The sequence below is a fragment of the Salmo salar genome, chromosome 16 (genome assembly GCF_965601325.2).
Source record: "Salmo salar chromosome 16, fSalSal1, whole genome shotgun sequence".
In the NCBI taxonomy this organism is placed as follows: domain Eukaryota; kingdom Metazoa; phylum Chordata; class Actinopteri; order Salmoniformes; family Salmonidae; genus Salmo; species Salmo salar.
Window position 1 is genome coordinate 66,215,449 of NC_138306.1, and position 18,160 is coordinate 66,233,608.

At 42.9% G+C, this 18,160-nt stretch overlaps 1 protein-coding gene across 1 annotated transcript in view; it reads left to right on the forward strand.

Moving 5' to 3' along the window:
* The window catches only part of LOC106574298 (low-density lipoprotein receptor-related protein 1B), a 133,531-nt gene that overhangs the window by 61,347 nt on the left and 54,024 nt on the right, over positions 1-18,160 (forward strand). The window contains exons 31-47 of the mRNA XM_082962410.1: positions 593-782; positions 1,799-2,003; positions 2,500-2,692; positions 3,457-3,582; positions 3,829-3,957; positions 4,201-4,320; positions 4,598-4,711; positions 5,024-5,173; positions 5,342-5,467; positions 6,867-6,986; positions 8,029-8,157; positions 9,469-9,591; positions 9,717-9,857; positions 15,236-15,423; positions 16,223-16,406; positions 17,107-17,192; positions 17,425-17,553. Coding sequence (XP_082818536.1) covers positions 593-782; positions 1,799-2,003; positions 2,500-2,692; positions 3,457-3,582; positions 3,829-3,957; positions 4,201-4,320; positions 4,598-4,711; positions 5,024-5,173; positions 5,342-5,467; positions 6,867-6,986; positions 8,029-8,157; positions 9,469-9,591; positions 9,717-9,857; positions 15,236-15,423; positions 16,223-16,406; positions 17,107-17,192; positions 17,425-17,553 — 2,453 coding nt within the window. The remainder of the gene's footprint in view (positions 1-592; positions 783-1,798; positions 2,004-2,499; positions 2,693-3,456; positions 3,583-3,828; positions 3,958-4,200; positions 4,321-4,597; positions 4,712-5,023; positions 5,174-5,341; positions 5,468-6,866; positions 6,987-8,028; positions 8,158-9,468; positions 9,592-9,716; positions 9,858-15,235; positions 15,424-16,222; positions 16,407-17,106; positions 17,193-17,424; positions 17,554-18,160) is intronic.

Genomic DNA, 18,160 nt, shown 5'->3' on the forward strand with positions numbered 1-18,160 from the left:
TGTCATGCACAAAGTAGATGTCCTAACTAACTTGCCAAAACTATAGTTAGTTAACAAGAAATTTGTGGAGTGGTTGAAAAACGAGTTTTAATGACTCCAACCTAAGTGTATGTAAACTTCCGACTTCAACTGTATATATTTTTTTTCTTTTTCTTTTTTTCTTTACCATGAAAGAAAAGACAAATCCGCACGCTGTGTTTGACAGTACCACGTCTGTTTGTTGAGCTCTTCTAACTCAACCGAAGGTCAGATTAGGGTTATTCAGTGTTTGTCAATGTTATATTCAGTGTTATAAACTGGGTGGTTTGAGCCCTGAATGCTGATTGGCTGAACGCTGTGGTATATCAGACCGTACACCACGGGTATGACATAAAATAACTTTGAACTGTTTAATTATGTTGGTAATCAGTGTATAATAGCAATAAGGCACCTCGGGGGATTTTGCTATGTGGCCAATATATCACGGCTAACCACGGCTTACTCCGTGTTGCATCGTGCCTAAGAACAGCACTAAGCCATGATATATTGGCAATATATCACACCCCACCGTGCCGTATTGCTTAATTATATCAGTGTTATTGTTGCTGTGTAGATGTGGGGTCAGTAGAGGGCCTGGCGTACCATGGAGCCTGGGATTCGCTTTATTGGACCAGCTCCACCACAGCCACCGTCAGCAGGCACAGCCTGGACCAGAGCCTCCCCGGGGCCTTCACCAGAGAGGCTGTGGTCACACTGGCAGAGGAAGACCACCCACATAACCTGGCTCTGGAGGAGTGTCAGAAGTAGGTGTTAAACCTTCACTGCTCCTAATGTCTTACACAGGCCCTTAGTGGCCAACAGTAGATGCTCACTTGGGTATATGGGTTGTGTTATGTACTCAGTTAGCAAATCTATTGAAAACTTCTGCTATCAGGGGAATGAGGTTTAAAACTGCTCTGGGGGACTGTCAGAAGTGGTCTATCATCATTCGTTACTGGTCCTAATGTCTTACAGTGGATGGTTCTTTTATGTTTTCTTTGCCTCCCTTTTGTCCCCTATTTTCCTTCACAAGAACATGAGGCAGTCTTAAAAATGTCACTAAATTATTTTGCTTTAGAATGTGAGGATAGAAACATGTTCATATCTTTAGAAAATAGAGAGAGAAAAAGTAGATTTGCATTTCCCTGGAAAATGGAAATAATCATTCAGTGTAGATGTTGATGGATGTTTACAATACAATATATTTGTAATGAACACGAGGGGAGACAGAGCTGGTTTCAATTGCAGGGCAAGCAGATGTTTATTGCAATGGACCACAGGAGGAGGCAGGTAGCTGGGTCCAGGGGCAGGCAGAAGGTCATACACAGAGGGTCCAAAAGGGCAACAGTACAGGCAGGGAGAAGGCTAGTAACGTAGTCAGGCAATAGGTAGATAACAGGAAATCCGATAGGCTAAAGTACAGGCAGGGAATAGGCGAAAGGGATTGTTAGTGAGGCAGGCAAAAACTATCATACACGGGAGGAGTAAATCACGGGGAAACCCAGCGCTCTGAAAGACGTGTGTCACAAAACAAACAATACCTCACAGTGATGGGGTGCAAAGAACTGAACTAAATCGTGTGTGGTAATGACATACAGGTGTGTGAACAGATGATTAGAATTCAGGTGATTGGGATCTGGAGAGTGAGCTGCGTTCAGGGGATCTACATGTTTGAGGGTGTGAGTTGGAAGCCGACGTTACAATATTGAATGGAGGTGCATCCCATTCGTTTGCTTCTGTGAAAGTCTCAATAGTGTTTTTGTTTTCACTGCTGATGCAGCCTGATGTTCTGGACTAACTGGAATGAACTGCATCCCAGCATTATGAGATCCACCCTGTCAGGAAACAATATCCAGAGTGTCATCACCACAGACATCCTCACACCTAATGGACTCACCATCGACCACACCGCTGAGAAACTCTTCTTCTCCGATGGCAGTCTGGGAAAGATTGAACGATGTGAATATGATGGCTCACACAGATATGTAAGGAGAAATATATATATATATATATATATATATATATATATACTGTATGTTATTCTGAATAGAATGATTAAATCACATCTTGTACACTCTTAGAAAAAAAGGTGCCATCTTGAACCTAAAAGGCTTCTTCAGCTGTCCCAATAGGAAAACCCCTTGAAGATCCCTTTACAGTTGCTTGTAGAACCCTTTTTGTTCCAGGTAGAACCCTTTTGGGTTCCATGAATAACCATTTGTACTGACAGTTCTACCTGGAACCAAAAAGGGTTCTCCTATGGGGACAGCTGAAGAACCCTTTTGGAAACCTTTTTTCTAAGAGTGTACCATCAGATTTTGAAATTATTCCAGCTGTCTCATACCTCTTCTCATGCTTGAGTATGTGACATCCAAGGTTCTGTTGATGTATTTCAGCCTAAATTAATATGACTAAACGAATGACTAAAACATGAGCATAAAACCAATTTAACACCATTTTCTTCATACGTTCATTCTGTAGGTGATTATGAAGTCAGGTCCAGGAACCTTCTTTGGCCTGGCTATCTATGGGAACTTCCTGTTCTGGTCTGATTGGGTACGGAGGGCGGTGGTACGCTCCAATAAGTACACAGGTGGCGACATTAAGGTCCTCAGAGCCGACATCCCCCACCAGCCAATGGGAATTGTTGCAGTTTCCAACAATACCAACAATTGTAAGTGTATTCTATACAGTACATCAAAGCAAAACTCACTTGTCAACATGGAGTCTTCTATACATTGTCTAAAATATACACACAAAATGTGGTATTTTGTGAGTAGACTATTTTGCAATTGTGTGTGATAAAATGTAACTGTAGCCTGTGATGGTTTGCATGTGGTTACAACCCTGTGTAGCTGAGTTAGACCATTTGGCATGAACATTATGCAATACTTCCTATAGACCCAGCTACCCTCCCTGATTAATTACCACTCAATGTAAATCTGTTGTTGAATAAACAACTCCAAAAATCCCAACCTCCAGTCCCACAGGTTACCCCATGTTGCCTGGCCTGTGCTTCAGTGGAGCCCAAGCTTGGCACAGTGCTTCAGCTGAATCTGTACCATTCGAGCAGAGAAATATTCTCTCACTCTCTCTCTCTCGAATGAGCAGACGTGTGGGTACTAAGGGGGCAGCATGATGGCATGGTTTATAGCTTACCGCTCCATTCCACTGTCCAAGCCAAACAGAGTTCAAAGATTGTCCCCAACAGAGAAGTCTACCTTTCTACCACATCACTGCCCTTGAAATGTTTTCAGTGCTTGATTTCGAAAAATGTGGAAGCTGAAACTCTTAATGGGAGGCACTGCAAGTAGGAAGTAAAGCATGCCATTTGGATTATAAAAACGGAACAATATATTGTCCTGTTTTATTTGGAGGTTGATGTGTGTTTTCTGTAAGATGATGTACTACAGTACCCATAATGATCTGTTTTCCCAGGTGAACTGTCCCCTTGCACAGTGCTGAACGGTGGATGTCATGACCTTTGTCTTCTGACCCCTCACGGCACAGTCAATTGTAGCTGCAGAGGAGAGAGACTAATACTGGAAGATAACAGATGTGTATGTAAGTCTAACACCTTGTCTTTTTTCCCTCTAATTCATTGGTAAACAGCATCCGGCTCGAAGGACCATGTGAATGTCTTGCTAATAGACAATAGGCATCTGATAGTGTTACTGTCAGATGAAGCAATGTGTGGGGCATTGAAGAAGTATGTTTGTTGGAGACTGTCTGGGAGGGATATAGCAGAAAGCAGACCCTTCTGTTTGGACGAAGAATCCCATAAAAATGGATTTTCTCTTCTTTTTACAGCTGAGAACTCCTCCTGCAACATCCACACTGAGTTTGAGTGTGGGAACGGGGAGTGTATTGACTATCAGCTGACATGTGACGGAATAGCACACTGCAAAGACAAGTCTGATGAGAAAATGAAATACTGTGGTAAGTACGCACCCAATATGCGTTACTGTACTAGTTCACCAGTCCTCAGATGAAAATCCCTACCAAGCCCCCGCGGGGCTCTTGTCCAGTAGAATGAGTTCAGACTTGCTGACTTCCTGAAATCAATGAAGGAGAAGAGAAACAGTATTCAAGTGAATGTCATGTAATTCCTTTGGTCGAATCTCTTCCTGAAGTGTCTTTGTATCTCTTTCGTTTTTCTTTACCCCTCTTCCTCTCTTACAGATAACAGAAACTGTAGACGGGGCTTCAAGAGCTGCTATAACCAGCGCTGTGTGGACAATAGGCGGGTTTGTGATGGGGTGAACGACTGTGGAGATGATTCCGACGAGGTTTATTGTAACAGTGAGTAATAAGAATCTGATGAATTTACATGCCCAGTCCGACAGACAACATAATCTGTACTATATTATTACTGTATAAACAAATAAATAGTTTTAGGGTGAACTCCTGTCTCTCCTATTAGATTTCAGAGAGGAATATTTCTCCAAGCAAGGATAATATGATCTATTCTTATCTATCTCTTCACCTGACAACAAACCAAAGAGAGATTTCAAATACAACATATTTCTACCCCTCGTTTCTTAATCTTTTTCTTTTCGGACCTGTATTTTGTCTCCAGATTCCACATGCTCTCCCTCAGACTGGCCTTGTCTGAACGGGTTTTGTATTCCGGCCTCGGCCCGCTGCAATCAGATCATCGACTGTCCCGACGCCTCAGATGAGAAGAACTGCAGTAAGATAAGCCTCTGTTAAAGCGCCATACCGTACCTTTGTTAAGGTGCCACTATGTATCTTTCTAAGGTGCTACGACATTGCCTTTCCCATGTAGCTTTTCCACGTAGCTGGTCTGTAGGCTAGCCTGGTCATGTGTGTTTTTAATGTTAGATAAAAGAGAAGAAGGAAGGTCCGCACCTCGGAATTTGAAGTTATTTTTCATTGTTATATCAGGACACAGCACTATTGTAGTTAAAACAATGTATAGCCAGGAATATCAATCCCTAACCTTAGCCTTTGGATATGCCGGTCGAATGCCCACTTTCTCTAGGCAACACAGGCTGCTTGGATTACTACATGCTGGGGGTGAAGGAGACAGTGTTCGTCAGCTGCAACTCTACCTCCCTCTGTGTCCACCCATCCTGGATATGTGATGGAGCCAACGACTGTGGGGATTATGCAGATGAAACCAACTGCCGGAGTATGTTTTTTTCCTTGCTTTTTTCTCTTCCGTGACACTAGTACTGTCGGCTATTGTTGATGTGGCCGTGTACCAGACAGACACCAGGCCTATTGGAATGCGTTTTTAAGATATTTTGAAAATGTGTTTTATGTTCTGAATGTATCTTGGCTTCTGGTTTCTCCCCAGCTCCTTCCCTCAGAAAGAGATGTGAGGACGGCCATTTTGCTTGCCCCAGTGGAAACTGCATCCACACTGTCTGGCTGTGTGACGGAGTGAAAGACTGTGAAGACGGAGCAGATGAATTCCAGTGTGGTATGATATCAGACACATTTATTTATCTAATAAATATTTACATGACATTTATTTCGGCAAGCACATTGCACTGATTTTGTGGCCACTGTCACTGATTTGAGAGAGAGTCTAAATTATTCAAATAACTCTGTTCAAAGTAACGGTTGGATCATTATGTTGTCGGGTACATCCTGCATGAAACGCTGACAAAGCTCAAGGTGGCCAAATATAATGGAGAATTTCTAGGTTGAACGATTTCTCCTTTTGCCCTGTATCCCCTGTTGTGTCTGGTCAATACATTCAGTCAATACGGCCAGATAAGAAGATAAGATAACCCAGTGTTTGGTGGTTTGTTCATGTGGGTCATTGAAGGAAGCAATGAAGGGCTGTCTCCTGCTGAGCCCAATGCTTCCATCCCTGATTTGATCCCTATGTGGAAATCTCCCACAATCACTGTTCAAAGCCTCTCCTGAGGAATAATGACGGGAGGAGATGTTTCACTCCTGCTGTTGGTTCTTCAGGGCAGAGCAGTAGACTATGCTGTTGTAACCCAAACAGAATAGCAATAGCAAATATCCTATTTATATTTGTTGTGGATTTGCTCATCGTCTGTGTATTTGAACGAGTCCCAGCCAGTAGTGGTTGGATGCACACACCGTGTTGTTTGTGCCCACTGTTTGTGTGGCTAGTTCACACTGACCTTGTTCATGTAGCCACACACAGTTATTGTTAATGGTTGCTCTCTGGCTGCCCAAGGAAGCAGCTCCACAGTGTCATCATAAAATTGATGTGAAATGCTAACAAATAAACAGACAATTCTTTCTCTCTTTCTTTATGTCTCTCCCTCTCTCATCTCATCTCTCTCCCTCTTTCATCTCCCTCCCTCCCTCCTCTCTCTCTCTCTCTTTCTCGCTCTCGCTCTCTCTCTCTCTCTCTCTCTCTCTCTCTGCTTGCTAAGGCTGAATAATTTTTACCTCACTTGGCACTCCTTCACTCCTTTGTACATGGTTTGAATGTAAGACAAGCATTACTTTGAAAGTGCTTACGACTGAGGGAATGTTTTTTTTGTATCTAATTTCACAGATGACATTGATATAGCGATATAATTTCCCACCTGCGTTAGAAAAGAGACTCCCTTCAAAATTGTTTACCTTCACCTCGTATGTCATATTATTTTCTTCACCTTTTCTGTACAAAGACCTACCTACCTTTATTGTATGTGACTTGACTGCAATCTCGTATTCCTCTGTAACAGTTGAAACCTGGGCCCATTTGGACTTTGCACACATACCGACTTTGTCCACTACCGTACTAAATCATTCATTTATCACTGCTCTCTGCATGGTTAATTGTGAAGATGTTTACATGCTTCCTGTCCCAATGAAATACCATATAATGTGTTATATTTCATTTTGTCTAGACTTGTCCTGCCTGTGGAACCAGTTTGCCTGCTCTAAGAACAAGTGCATAGCCAAGCAGTGGCTTTGTGACGGAGAGGACGACTGTGGGGATGGACTGGATGAGAGCGCAGAGATCTGTGGTATAAAAACACGCCTGAATTTATTTACACTATGTTGACTCAAATATGTGTAGAAAATGTAGAGAACAGCCATAAATCAACATCAAAGGGACAGGGAAAGGGGCCTCCCGAGTGGCACAGCGGTCTAAGGTACCGCATCACAGTGCTTGAGGCATCACTACAGATCTGGGTTCGATCCCGGGCTGTGTCGCTGCTTGCTGCACCTGGGAGACCCATAAGGCGGTGCACATTTGGCCCAGCATCGTCCGGGTTAGGGGAGGGTTTGGCCGGCTGGGATGTCCTTCTTCCATCACGCTCTAGCGACTCCTTGTGGCTTTACAGTGTTTCCTCCGACACATTGGTGCGGCTGGCTTCCGGGTTAAGCGAGCAGTGTGTCAAGAAGCAGTGTGGCTTGGCAAGGTCATGTTTCGGTGGACACATGTCTCTCGACCTTCGCCTCTACCGAGTCCGTACGGGAGTTGCAGCGATGGGACAAGACTGTAACTACCAATTGGATATCATGAAATTGGGGAGAAAAAGGGGTAAAAAGTACAACAAGGGACAGGGAAAGGGACAGGGAAAGATTCATTAAATATATTTGACATTTTACGAGATACATCCTTGGTGGAGATAAATGGATGAGCAATTTGCTTCAGAGATGTGGATTTCATGTTTTTCAGTAATATTTGCACAGAAGTCTTGTAAATATCTGTATTTCTATTACTGTAATTGTGCAGATTCTGTAGCCTGATTGCCAGTCAAATCAAATCAAATGTATTTATATAGCCCTTCTTACATCAGCTGATATCTCAAAGTGCTGTACAGAAACCCAGCCTAAAACCCCTAACAGCATGCAATGCAGGTGTAGAAGCACGGTGGCTAGGAAAAACTCCCTAGAAAGTCTGTTTCTGCTGTCTTGAAATCATTATCATAGCAAACATGTTTGGCATGACAATTCCTTAAGCAGTTGGCAAGAGAGCTGAAACAGACTGGCACTCAGGCTAAAGATTCTTCAGTTCGGTAAAATAACGTTTTGACCACGAATCCTATTGTACATATCCAGGTACGGCTACCTGTGGCCCAGGGTTGTTTAGTTGCCCAGAGTCGTACGGCTGCATCCCCAAACCCTGGCTTTGTGATGGGGAGAGGGACTGTCCAGATGGGAGTGATGAGCTCTCTGCTGCTGGCTGTGGTAATAATATTGTTCTGAAGTTCTCCAACAAAATCACAGTCATAGTGTAGTCACTCCCTTTTCTAAAGCACATATTATAATGATGATAATAATAAGGACATGTGTCTAACAGTGTAGTCCAAGTCCCTTTTGTAAAACACAAATGTCTCAGTACATGTTTGTCATAGTGTATTGTCCTCTGAAGGCATCCAAACTGAAAACACACTGTCCTCTGAAGGCCTCTGGACAAAAAGTACACAGTCATAGTGTAGTCACTCAGTCAATTTTTTAAAGCACAAATATCTCTGTGTCTGACAGTGTATTCCGAGACCCTTTTTCTAAAGCTCAAATGTCTCGATACATATTTGTCATAGTGTATTGTCCTCTGAAGGCTTCCGAACCAAAAGCACACAGTGATATTTTAGTCACTCAGAATCCCTTTTGTAATGAACAAATGTCTCAATACATGTCTGTCATAGGGTATTGCCTTCTGAAGGCCTCCAGACAGAAACCAAACAGCAGACAATCATAGCGTAGTCAGACTCAGTCTCAAAAATGTCTCATTACATTTCTGTCATTGTGTATTCAGAATCCCTATTGCAAAGCAAAAATGACTCAATAGTTTCTGTTATAACAAAAAAATTGAAAAATAATCGGCACTCCATCTTCTACAGTGCTGTAAAACCATATTTCATCTTGACACACACTCTACATTACCAAAAGTATGTGGACACCTGCTCGTCGAACATCTCATTCCAAAATTATGGGAATTAATATGGAGTTGGTCCCCCCTTTGCTGCTATAACAGCCTCCACTCTTCTGGGAAGGCTTTCCACTAGATGTTGGAACATTGCTGCCGGGACTTGCTTCCATTCAGCCACAAGAGCATTATTGAGGTCGGCACTGATGTTGGGCGATTAGGACGCAGTCGGCGTTCCAATTCATCCTAAAGCACTTACAGTTGACCGGGGCAGCACTAGCAGGTCAGAAATTTGAGGAACTGACTTGTTTGAAAGGTGGCATCCTATGACAGTGCCACATTGAAAGTCACTGAGCTCTTCAGTAAAGCCATTCTTCTGCGAATGTTTGTCTATGGAGAGTGCATGGCGGTGTGCTCGATTTTTATAAAACATGTCAGCAACGGGTGTGGGTGAAACAGCCAAATCCACTCATTTGAAGGGGTGTCCACCTACTTTTGTATATATAGTGTACCTTGTTAATAATGTCCACATTCCTATAGAAGTTCAGATCCTTTTTGAGAGAGGTGTATGATATGAAAAGATCTCAGGTATTTCTTTAACAAATTGTCCCTCCACATATTTCTTATCACAGCCCCCAACAACACGTGCATGGAGGGAATGTTCCAGTGTCGTAATCAGATCTGCATCCCACAGCGGTTTGCTTGTGACCGTGATGATGACTGTGGAGACGGCTCCGATGAGACCCTGGAGTGTGGTAAGAACCCCTCTCTCTCTCTCTCTCTCTCTCTCTCTCTCTCTCTCTCTCTCTCTCTGTGTCTTGTATTTCCTCTTGTTGTGTTCTGACTGCACATCTCGCCTCTTGCCTCCTGTGTCCTACAGAGTATGGGTCCTGCAGTCTGGGGGAGTTCCGCTGCACAGATGGCCGCTGTTTACCCAGAGTACAGTGGGAGTGTGACGGCCATCCCGACTGTCTCGACCAATCAGACGAGCTGCCACACAACCCCAAGTGTTCCGCTGCAGGCAAGCCTTTCATCTGATACAACACAAGTGTGTATGTGTGAGTGAGAACAGACGAGGTACAGACCGCCTCAGTCTCACCATGTCCCGGCTGGTTTTAACCTATTACAAACACATTTTGTGCTCATAGACCTGCTGGGAACAGGGCTGATACAAATTGAGTTGCTAGCAGGGCCGTGCTCAGACCTTTCAGGGGATCAGGTGCTCAAAATGAACCCACCGGCTCCCGGTTTACTGATTGTGATTTATCTTCAATGCTCTTTACAATATAATATTCATAATCTTCTGACTCATGATATATGGGCTGGCTGGCTAGTAGCTTGTGTGGATATTTTTAGTACATGGTGGTTAGATCAGGCAGGTCGCCTGTGATACAAGTCATTATTCGACGTCCATCCATGTCTGAGGACTTCCGGAGATGCCGTGGAAACCGGCCACTAGGGGCAACAGTGAGCGCTGTTACCTTCAAGTAGGCATAGTGGACGTGGATGGCAGATGGGCGTAAGCATCCGCCTCTGGTTCCAAAGAGCCCAAAGGATGCATGTTCAAATCCACCGATATGTTGTTTTTTATATTTTTGTTTTACGAATTCGGAGTTGATGCCTAAACTTAACCTTGGAATGATACGGAGACGTAATCAAACTCTTCGAAATGTGTTGTTTGGAACAACTTAGAAATTTGACGTTTGAGAAACATGGATGAACGTCTTGACTACCTCTGTTGCTGCTGCCATGACACTCGTGGGCAACTCCTGACTGAAGAAGGGATGGAGTTGGGTCGGAGGGGCGTAGATGCAGCCGTTCCTCTCTGTCTTTCTGCCTCTCTCTGCTGCACGTAGGCTAACAGCCAACCAGGCCGAATATTGATGATGATGTAAATCAAGTGTTATCAAGTGTTAATCAAATGTTATGCTGCTGTAGTAGTACTGTTGATATTTAAACTAGGTACTATAGCTTGCGCCTTGTGGTGGAATTATTGTAATCAAAAGGAGAGACTTTTAGATTTCTTCAAAACAATCAAACTTTATTATTTAATTACTAAAGTAATGGAGTTGGTCGGTAATCACCCCTGGAGGTGATTACTGAGAACTCAACCAGCGGGTTTGAGCCACGGCATTTTATAGCAAAGTCCATTCTCCTTCAGTCTCCATGACAAACAACAGATGTATGGAATGGGTCACAAGGTTAAGATTTGTATGAAAGATACGTATAATTCACAGCAGACAGTATCTGCTGTAAAATCTGTCCTTATCGTGTAGAGACCAGGGTCTGGCCCCCCAACTCCATACTGGAGCCATCTCCCCCTGGTACCCCAGTACAGAAACATTAACCTCTTACATCTAGATGTGCCGCTAGCGGAACGCCTTGCCAATATCCAATGATAGAGCGTGGCGCGAATTACAAACACCTCAGAAATCCAAAAACTTCAATTTTTCAAACATATGACTATTTTACACCATTTTAAAGACAAGACTCCTTTATCTAACCACATTGTCCGATTTCAAAAAGGCTTTACAACGAAAGCAAAACATTAGATTATGTCAGGAGAATACCCAGCCAGAAATAATCACACACCCATTTTTCAAGCTAGCATATAATGTCACAAAAACCAAAACCACAGCTAAATGCAGCACTAACCTTTGATGATCTTCATCAGATGACACTCCTAGGACATTATGTTATACAATACATACATGTTTTGTTCAATCAAGTTCATATTTATATCAAAACCAGCTTTTTACATTAGCATGTGACGTTCAGAACTAGCATACCCACCGAAAACTTCCGGTGAATTTACTAAATTACTCACGATAAACGTTCACAAAAAACATAACAATTATTTTAAGAATTATAGATACAGAACTCCTTTATGCAATCGCGGTGTCCGATTTTAAAATATATTTTCGGTGAAAGCACATTTTGCAATATTCTGAGTAGATAGCCTGGCCATCATGGCTAGCTATTTTGACTCCCACCAAGTTTGGCCCTCACCAAACTCAGATTTACTATAAGAAAAATTGGATTACCTTTGCTGTTCTTCGTCAGAATGCACTCCCAGGACTTCTACTTCAACACCCAATGTTGTTTTGGTTCCAAATAATCCATAGTTATATCCAAATAGCTGCGTTTTGTTCTTGCGTTCAAGACACTATCCGACGGGTGATGCGCCGGCACGTATCGTGACAAAAAAATTCAAAATATTCCATTACCGTACTTCGAAGCATGTCAAACGCTGTTTAAAATCAATTTTTATGCGATTTTTCTCGTAAAATAGCGATAATATTCCGACCGGGAGACGTTGTTTTCGTTCAAACACTGAAAATAGAAAATGGAGTCTTCACATGCACGCGCGCACCTGTGTCATTGTTCTCAGAACGACCACTTTCCAAAAGCCCTACTGTTTTTCGCCCAGGGACTGCAGAGTCATCATTCCCCGTTCTGGCGCCTTCTGAGAGCCTATGGGAGCCTTAGAAAACGTCACGTTACAGCAGAGATCCTCTATTTTCGATAAAGAGGTTATAGAAGGCCAAGAAATGGTCAGAGAGGGCACTTCCTGTATGGAATCTTCTCAGGTTTTGGCCTGCCATATGAGTTCTGTTATACTCACAGACACCATTCAAACAGTTTTAGAAACTTTAGGGTGTTTTCTATCCAAATCAAATAATTATATGCATATTCTAGTTTCTGGGCAGGAGTAATAACCAGATTAAATCGGGTACGTTTTTTATCCGGCCGTGAAAATACTGCCCCCTATCCTAAACAGGTTAACTCATGCTCTGGAATGCGGTATCACCCAAAGACATCATAAATCTTCCAGAGGCCCATACTCAGTAGAACACACACAGATGAGCGTTCTCACAACCCCTTATTCTGTTGCAAAAAACAACCATTTGATGCAATAACAATATTATAACATAATCTTGTAATTTCTCCACCAAGGCCTCCCGAGTGGCGCAGCAGTCTAAGGCGTCACTACAGGCCCAGGTTCGATCCCAGCCTGTGTCACAGCTGGCCGTGCCTGGGAGACCCATGAGGCGGCGCACAATTGGCCCAGCGTCGTCTGGGTTAGGGGAGGGTTTGACCTGCCTGGATGCCCTTGTCCCATCGCGGGCAAGCAAATCCTTGGGGCGCCTGCAAGCTGACTTCGGTCACCAATTGTATTGTGTTTCCTCCGACACATTGGTGTGGCTGGCTTGGCAGGGTCGTATATCGGAGGACACATGGCTCTCAACCTTCACCTATCCCGAGTTCATACGGGAGTTGGGACAAGACTGTAACTACCAATTGGACACCACAAAATTAGGGAGAAAAAGGGGTAAAAGTATACAATAATAATAATAATAATTGGTAGCTTGCTACACACAGTCGACCGGTGACTGCTTCTCAAGCCATTGTTGTGTCTTTGGCATCATTAAAGTGAAGACTGTTATTTTATAAAATCAATTCTCTGTAATTATTATTACGTGATTAAACTAATCATGTACATTTAATTAACTAGGAAGTCTGGGAACCAAGGAAAACCTTCAGAATACAAAGTTATAATTTTCCTCATAACTCTTCAGATAATTTAATATCTGATCAATTAGTCTTCTAATTTATTAGTTATTTTTTACCTCATGTTAGTCTCATTACAAATGTCGTAAATTGTTAGTTATCTGCACGAACCCAGCCTTTACTATGAATCATCCATACGTCAATTGTCTTAATCATTTATTTGCTAACTAACTAAATAATCACAGAAATGCATAAACAAACATCACAGTAGACATGGTTACAAGGAAATGATAGGGGAGGTTCCCTAGTGGGCTTGGCGGACAAAGGGAAGTGGGTGTGGACTGAGAAGGGCGGGAAAGACAAAAAGAGTCACTACACAGTTGATAATTATATTAATTGAAATGCTAATCCTTTGCACATGAATGCTCACTCATTTTCGGAATGATTGCAATCAATATGTTGTGTCGTCGTGATCTCTTTTGGAATCGTCCGTCTTTCTGTTGGAAAGTTCATCCGAGCGTCTCTCTGCTTCCCTGATGTCTTTCATGGTTAGAATCGATACTTCAGAGTACCATTCAGAAATGCTCTTGTAGAATAGATGTTTCGGCGGTTGTAGGTCTTCGCATCCCAGGTTGACATAATTTCTAGCTGGAGACTAGTAATTAGTATCTAAGATTTGCTCTTATTCTGTCGGGATTGATAGTCTCAGAGTTTAACCATTTCCACCCATGTAGCCAATGCTCCACGTGGTATGGTTAGGAATTCAACAACCATTTTTGTGGTCTCTACTCAAACCTTTGCCCCCTCAGCTGACCGAGGTATGCATGGTCTCAAGAGGATTTCTTCAGGAGGGGTTTTTATTTGTAACAGTAGAAAAGGGCTGTTCCATGACACCAGATCATGTCTGTGCTCATGGGGGCGGGCCAATTATTTAGTTAATCTTTAAAGGGAATACAATTCTCTTTCATTAAAGGTTTAACACCACCTTACATCATTTCACAAATAGTTTCATCTTTACTCATTCATGTTATACAATAATTAGATGCAAACCTCAACGGAGGCACCTGTATAAACAGAGTTATGGTAATGTTCCTGTATTGTCTTTCATGAGGTCACAAACATGAAACAAAACGGACCGGGTCGTAGCTGGCTTCTCCACCGACCGTTTACACATTCTCCAAAACATGGATATTGTTCAGTTCTCAAGTTCTGTGATGAAGAAGTTCCTTGATTCTACTATGGAACTCTCTATCTATACTGCATGGCCAGGAGGAGAGAGTCTCCTCCAGGAATTTACGACCTGAGATAACAGAACCTGGGTGTAGGAGAGAGAGAGAGAGGGGGATGCCACGATCTATACCCAGAAAGGGCCACATCATGACGCCATACGTGTTTGGATACTGGGCGCGAACTCCGTACAGGGCCGACAAACAGGCGCGACTGACAAACAGGCACGGCCGACAAACAGGCGCGGCCGACAAACAGGCGCAACCAACCAACTGACGGGGTGGGGGTGGCGAATTTGATGACATCACAACAAATTTCACGCAGTTCAGAACAACAATGTCAAAAACTGTGTACAAAAATATATACAAATACCACCACACAAAAGGGCAGTTGTTGAGAGGGAGGGCAATGGGGCAGGTGCTCTGACACAGGTAGACCCCTATGTGTATATGTTCCTGGTTGATAGAAATATGTTTATTTGACTGTTTAATTATGTTGGCCGGTTCCCCAGACCCAGCTTAAGCCTAGAACTGGACAACAAAATATATATTTTTTTTTTTATCTAGGACTAGGCTTAATCTGGTTCTGGGAATCCAGGAGTCTTGCATTCCTGGCTTTCACAGAAAGTTAAAATCTAACACTTGCCACTTTGTTCTGTAGAAAGCTTGTGCAACGGCTCTTTCTTCATGTGTGTCAACGGCCGCTGTGTCTCGCTAGCCAGCCTGTGTAACAGGAGGGACGACTGTGGGGACGCGTCAGACGAGAGGAACTGTCACGTCAACGAGTGTCTGAACCGCCGAGTCAGTGGATGCACACAGGACTGTGAAGACCTGCCTGTAGGGTACAAGGTAGGAAGGTACCCCTGCTTGCTTTCTTAGAATTACACACACACACACACACACACACACACACACACACACACACACACACACACACACACACACACACACACACACACACACACACACACACACACACACACACACACACACACACACACACACACACACACACGGTATAGCCCTAAGTATGGTAAGCCCACAAAGCTCTTACAACATAAAACTAACACTCAGCCGCTAACTGTTTATTGATGTTTTGCAAATGTCTCTATAGTGATAGGATTTCTGTGTGATAGCACCAGGGTTATTACACTCCATATATTATCATGTTTAACAATAAAACAAACCGAACCTAAATCAACGTACTATGTGGACTTGATATTTCTCCGAATGGAAAAGGTTCTGTTTTCCAGAACATTTTGCTCCCGGCTTACAATATGTGTTTGTTTGTACTATTCATACTTAATAACCATGACCCTGGTACATACAGTACAGTATGTATGTTGGGATCTGCCTGGTTGCTGTAAGCCATAGGTTGTCAGAGAAAAATGTATTTAAATCCATATTCTCTGTAAGATGTTCATATCATCAAAGAGTGGTTCGCCAACAAAACAAACCATGGATTTTGCGCTCAGAACCTATTAAATCCCTTTGTGTCATAGTATCCCTGTATAGTCCATAGTCACTAAAACCCAATGGCGACAGTACCCCATTACTTTTCTATTGATTGATTCAGTGCCTCAGTGCCCACACATGGATTCTGTCAGAAAAATAATGTCTCTCAATTTCTCCCTTACGTCTGATCCAGTGCAAGTGTTGGCCGGGATTTCGCTTGAAGAACGATGGCCAAACGTGTGTTGACATTGACGAATGTTCATCCAACTTCCCCTGTAGCCAGCTCTGCATCAACACATACGGATCTTACAAGTGTCTGTGTGCAGACGGTTACGAGGCGCCAGCTAAGAACTCACATAGCTGCAGGTCTCTCTCAGGTATACCTCTTTCTCTACCTCCATCATTTTCTCTTCTGTTATTTTTCCTGTTCTCTCTCTCTCTCTCTCTCTTCTTAGTCATCTGTCCTTGTATCTGTGCCTCTGCTGCTTGAGGTACCCCTTTCTCCATTTTATCTTTTTTCGTCCTTTCCTTCTCTCTCTTCCTTCTTACCCATCTGCCCATGTGTCTGCTCCTCTGTCAGCCATCTTCCTCTTGATTCTTTTTTTAAATCAGGGACTTCCGGAAATCACAGGGGAATTACCTTGAATCGGAACGAGGGTTCTGATTAGTTAAAAGAGAACACCAGAAAATGTCTAAAGTAGAACTACTTGTTCTATCTCCATGGGAATGTACCTGTAGTGAGCCCAGTCAAATAATAGCCTGTGACAGTGATATATACTAGGGCTTGGAGCTAGGGAGGAACTCAGTGGTTGTATTAGACAGACACCTCCAGAGCCTCTGACTGTAACGTCACTGCCCCCGCGGTGGGATAATGAGACGACGCATTAAAAGTAATGACTTACGAGTAATGATGAGCTATCTCTGAGAGCATACTGCTACAGTCACCTCTGCATAATCATTTGTGACTCTTTAGGACCATCACTATCAAATGATTTTTTCAGACTTTATTGTTAGTCATTGTAGCCACTGTGTATTATAATTGCTGTATTTTCTTTTATCTTCTTATATTTTCTTCAGCTGAAGAGCCCTTCCTGATTCTGGCCGACCATCATGACATCAGGAAAATAAGCACTGATGGATCCAATTATACTCCTCTAAAGCAGGTAAGACACACAAAGAGAAGTGTTCCTTTTTTTGAACCAGCTCAATATTTAAGGATGGAGAAAGTTTCTTATGCACAGAATCATTTCATTGATCATCTCACTTGAGTACATTGAGTATATCCTTATACGGCCTGTGTGTCTCTCCCCAACCAACTATGCAAAGCAATTGCTCAATATGTTGTTGTTTTTTGTAACAACAATACAACATGTCCCTGATGATTTTGTCCCACAGGGCCTCAGTAACATTATAGCAGTGGACTTTGACTACAGGAAGGAGTTTATTTACTGGATTGACTCGAGCTCTCCTGCTCTAACCCAACGGAGGATAAACAGAATGCGACTGAATGGGAGTGACCTGAAGGTACGGTAGAGCAGCAGCTTATACAGCAGGGCTGAGGTAAATTCCAATTGAAGTTAGTCAATTCAGGAAGTGAACAGAGATTCCAATTCAGTCATTGAAAAGGGGCATCTATTTCCAATGACTTCTCAAAAAACGGAAGAGGAAAAGCTGTTTATTTCAAAAGTTGTTGCGTTTTGTAATTTATTCGAATCACTTCCTGAATTGACCCCAACCGTGTTCTACATTGGCCTGAGGAAGGTGTGTAGCGAGAGAGTGTTCTAGTGGTGTTAGTGGTTAATGTATGGGCCCTGATGGAAGGATGCACTTTATCCATTTTCTCTCTCTCTCTCTCTCACGCACTCTCGCTCTTTCTCTCTCTCTCTCTCTCTCTCTCTCTCTCTTTTTTTTCTTTTTTTTTTTCTCCCCCCCACCGGGCAAGATTATACTGCTGGAGATGAGATGTTGAGGAGGTTTATATAAATCTATAATTGAACACCATGACTGTAGCGGTTTAAATGTGACTAAAGGTGACAGTCTTCCCTGGCTGAAGGTTGAGCCGAGACACATAAAACAATGGCATTTATTCTATATGAGGGTTTATGGCCACGTAGTGCCTAATGCATTCCAT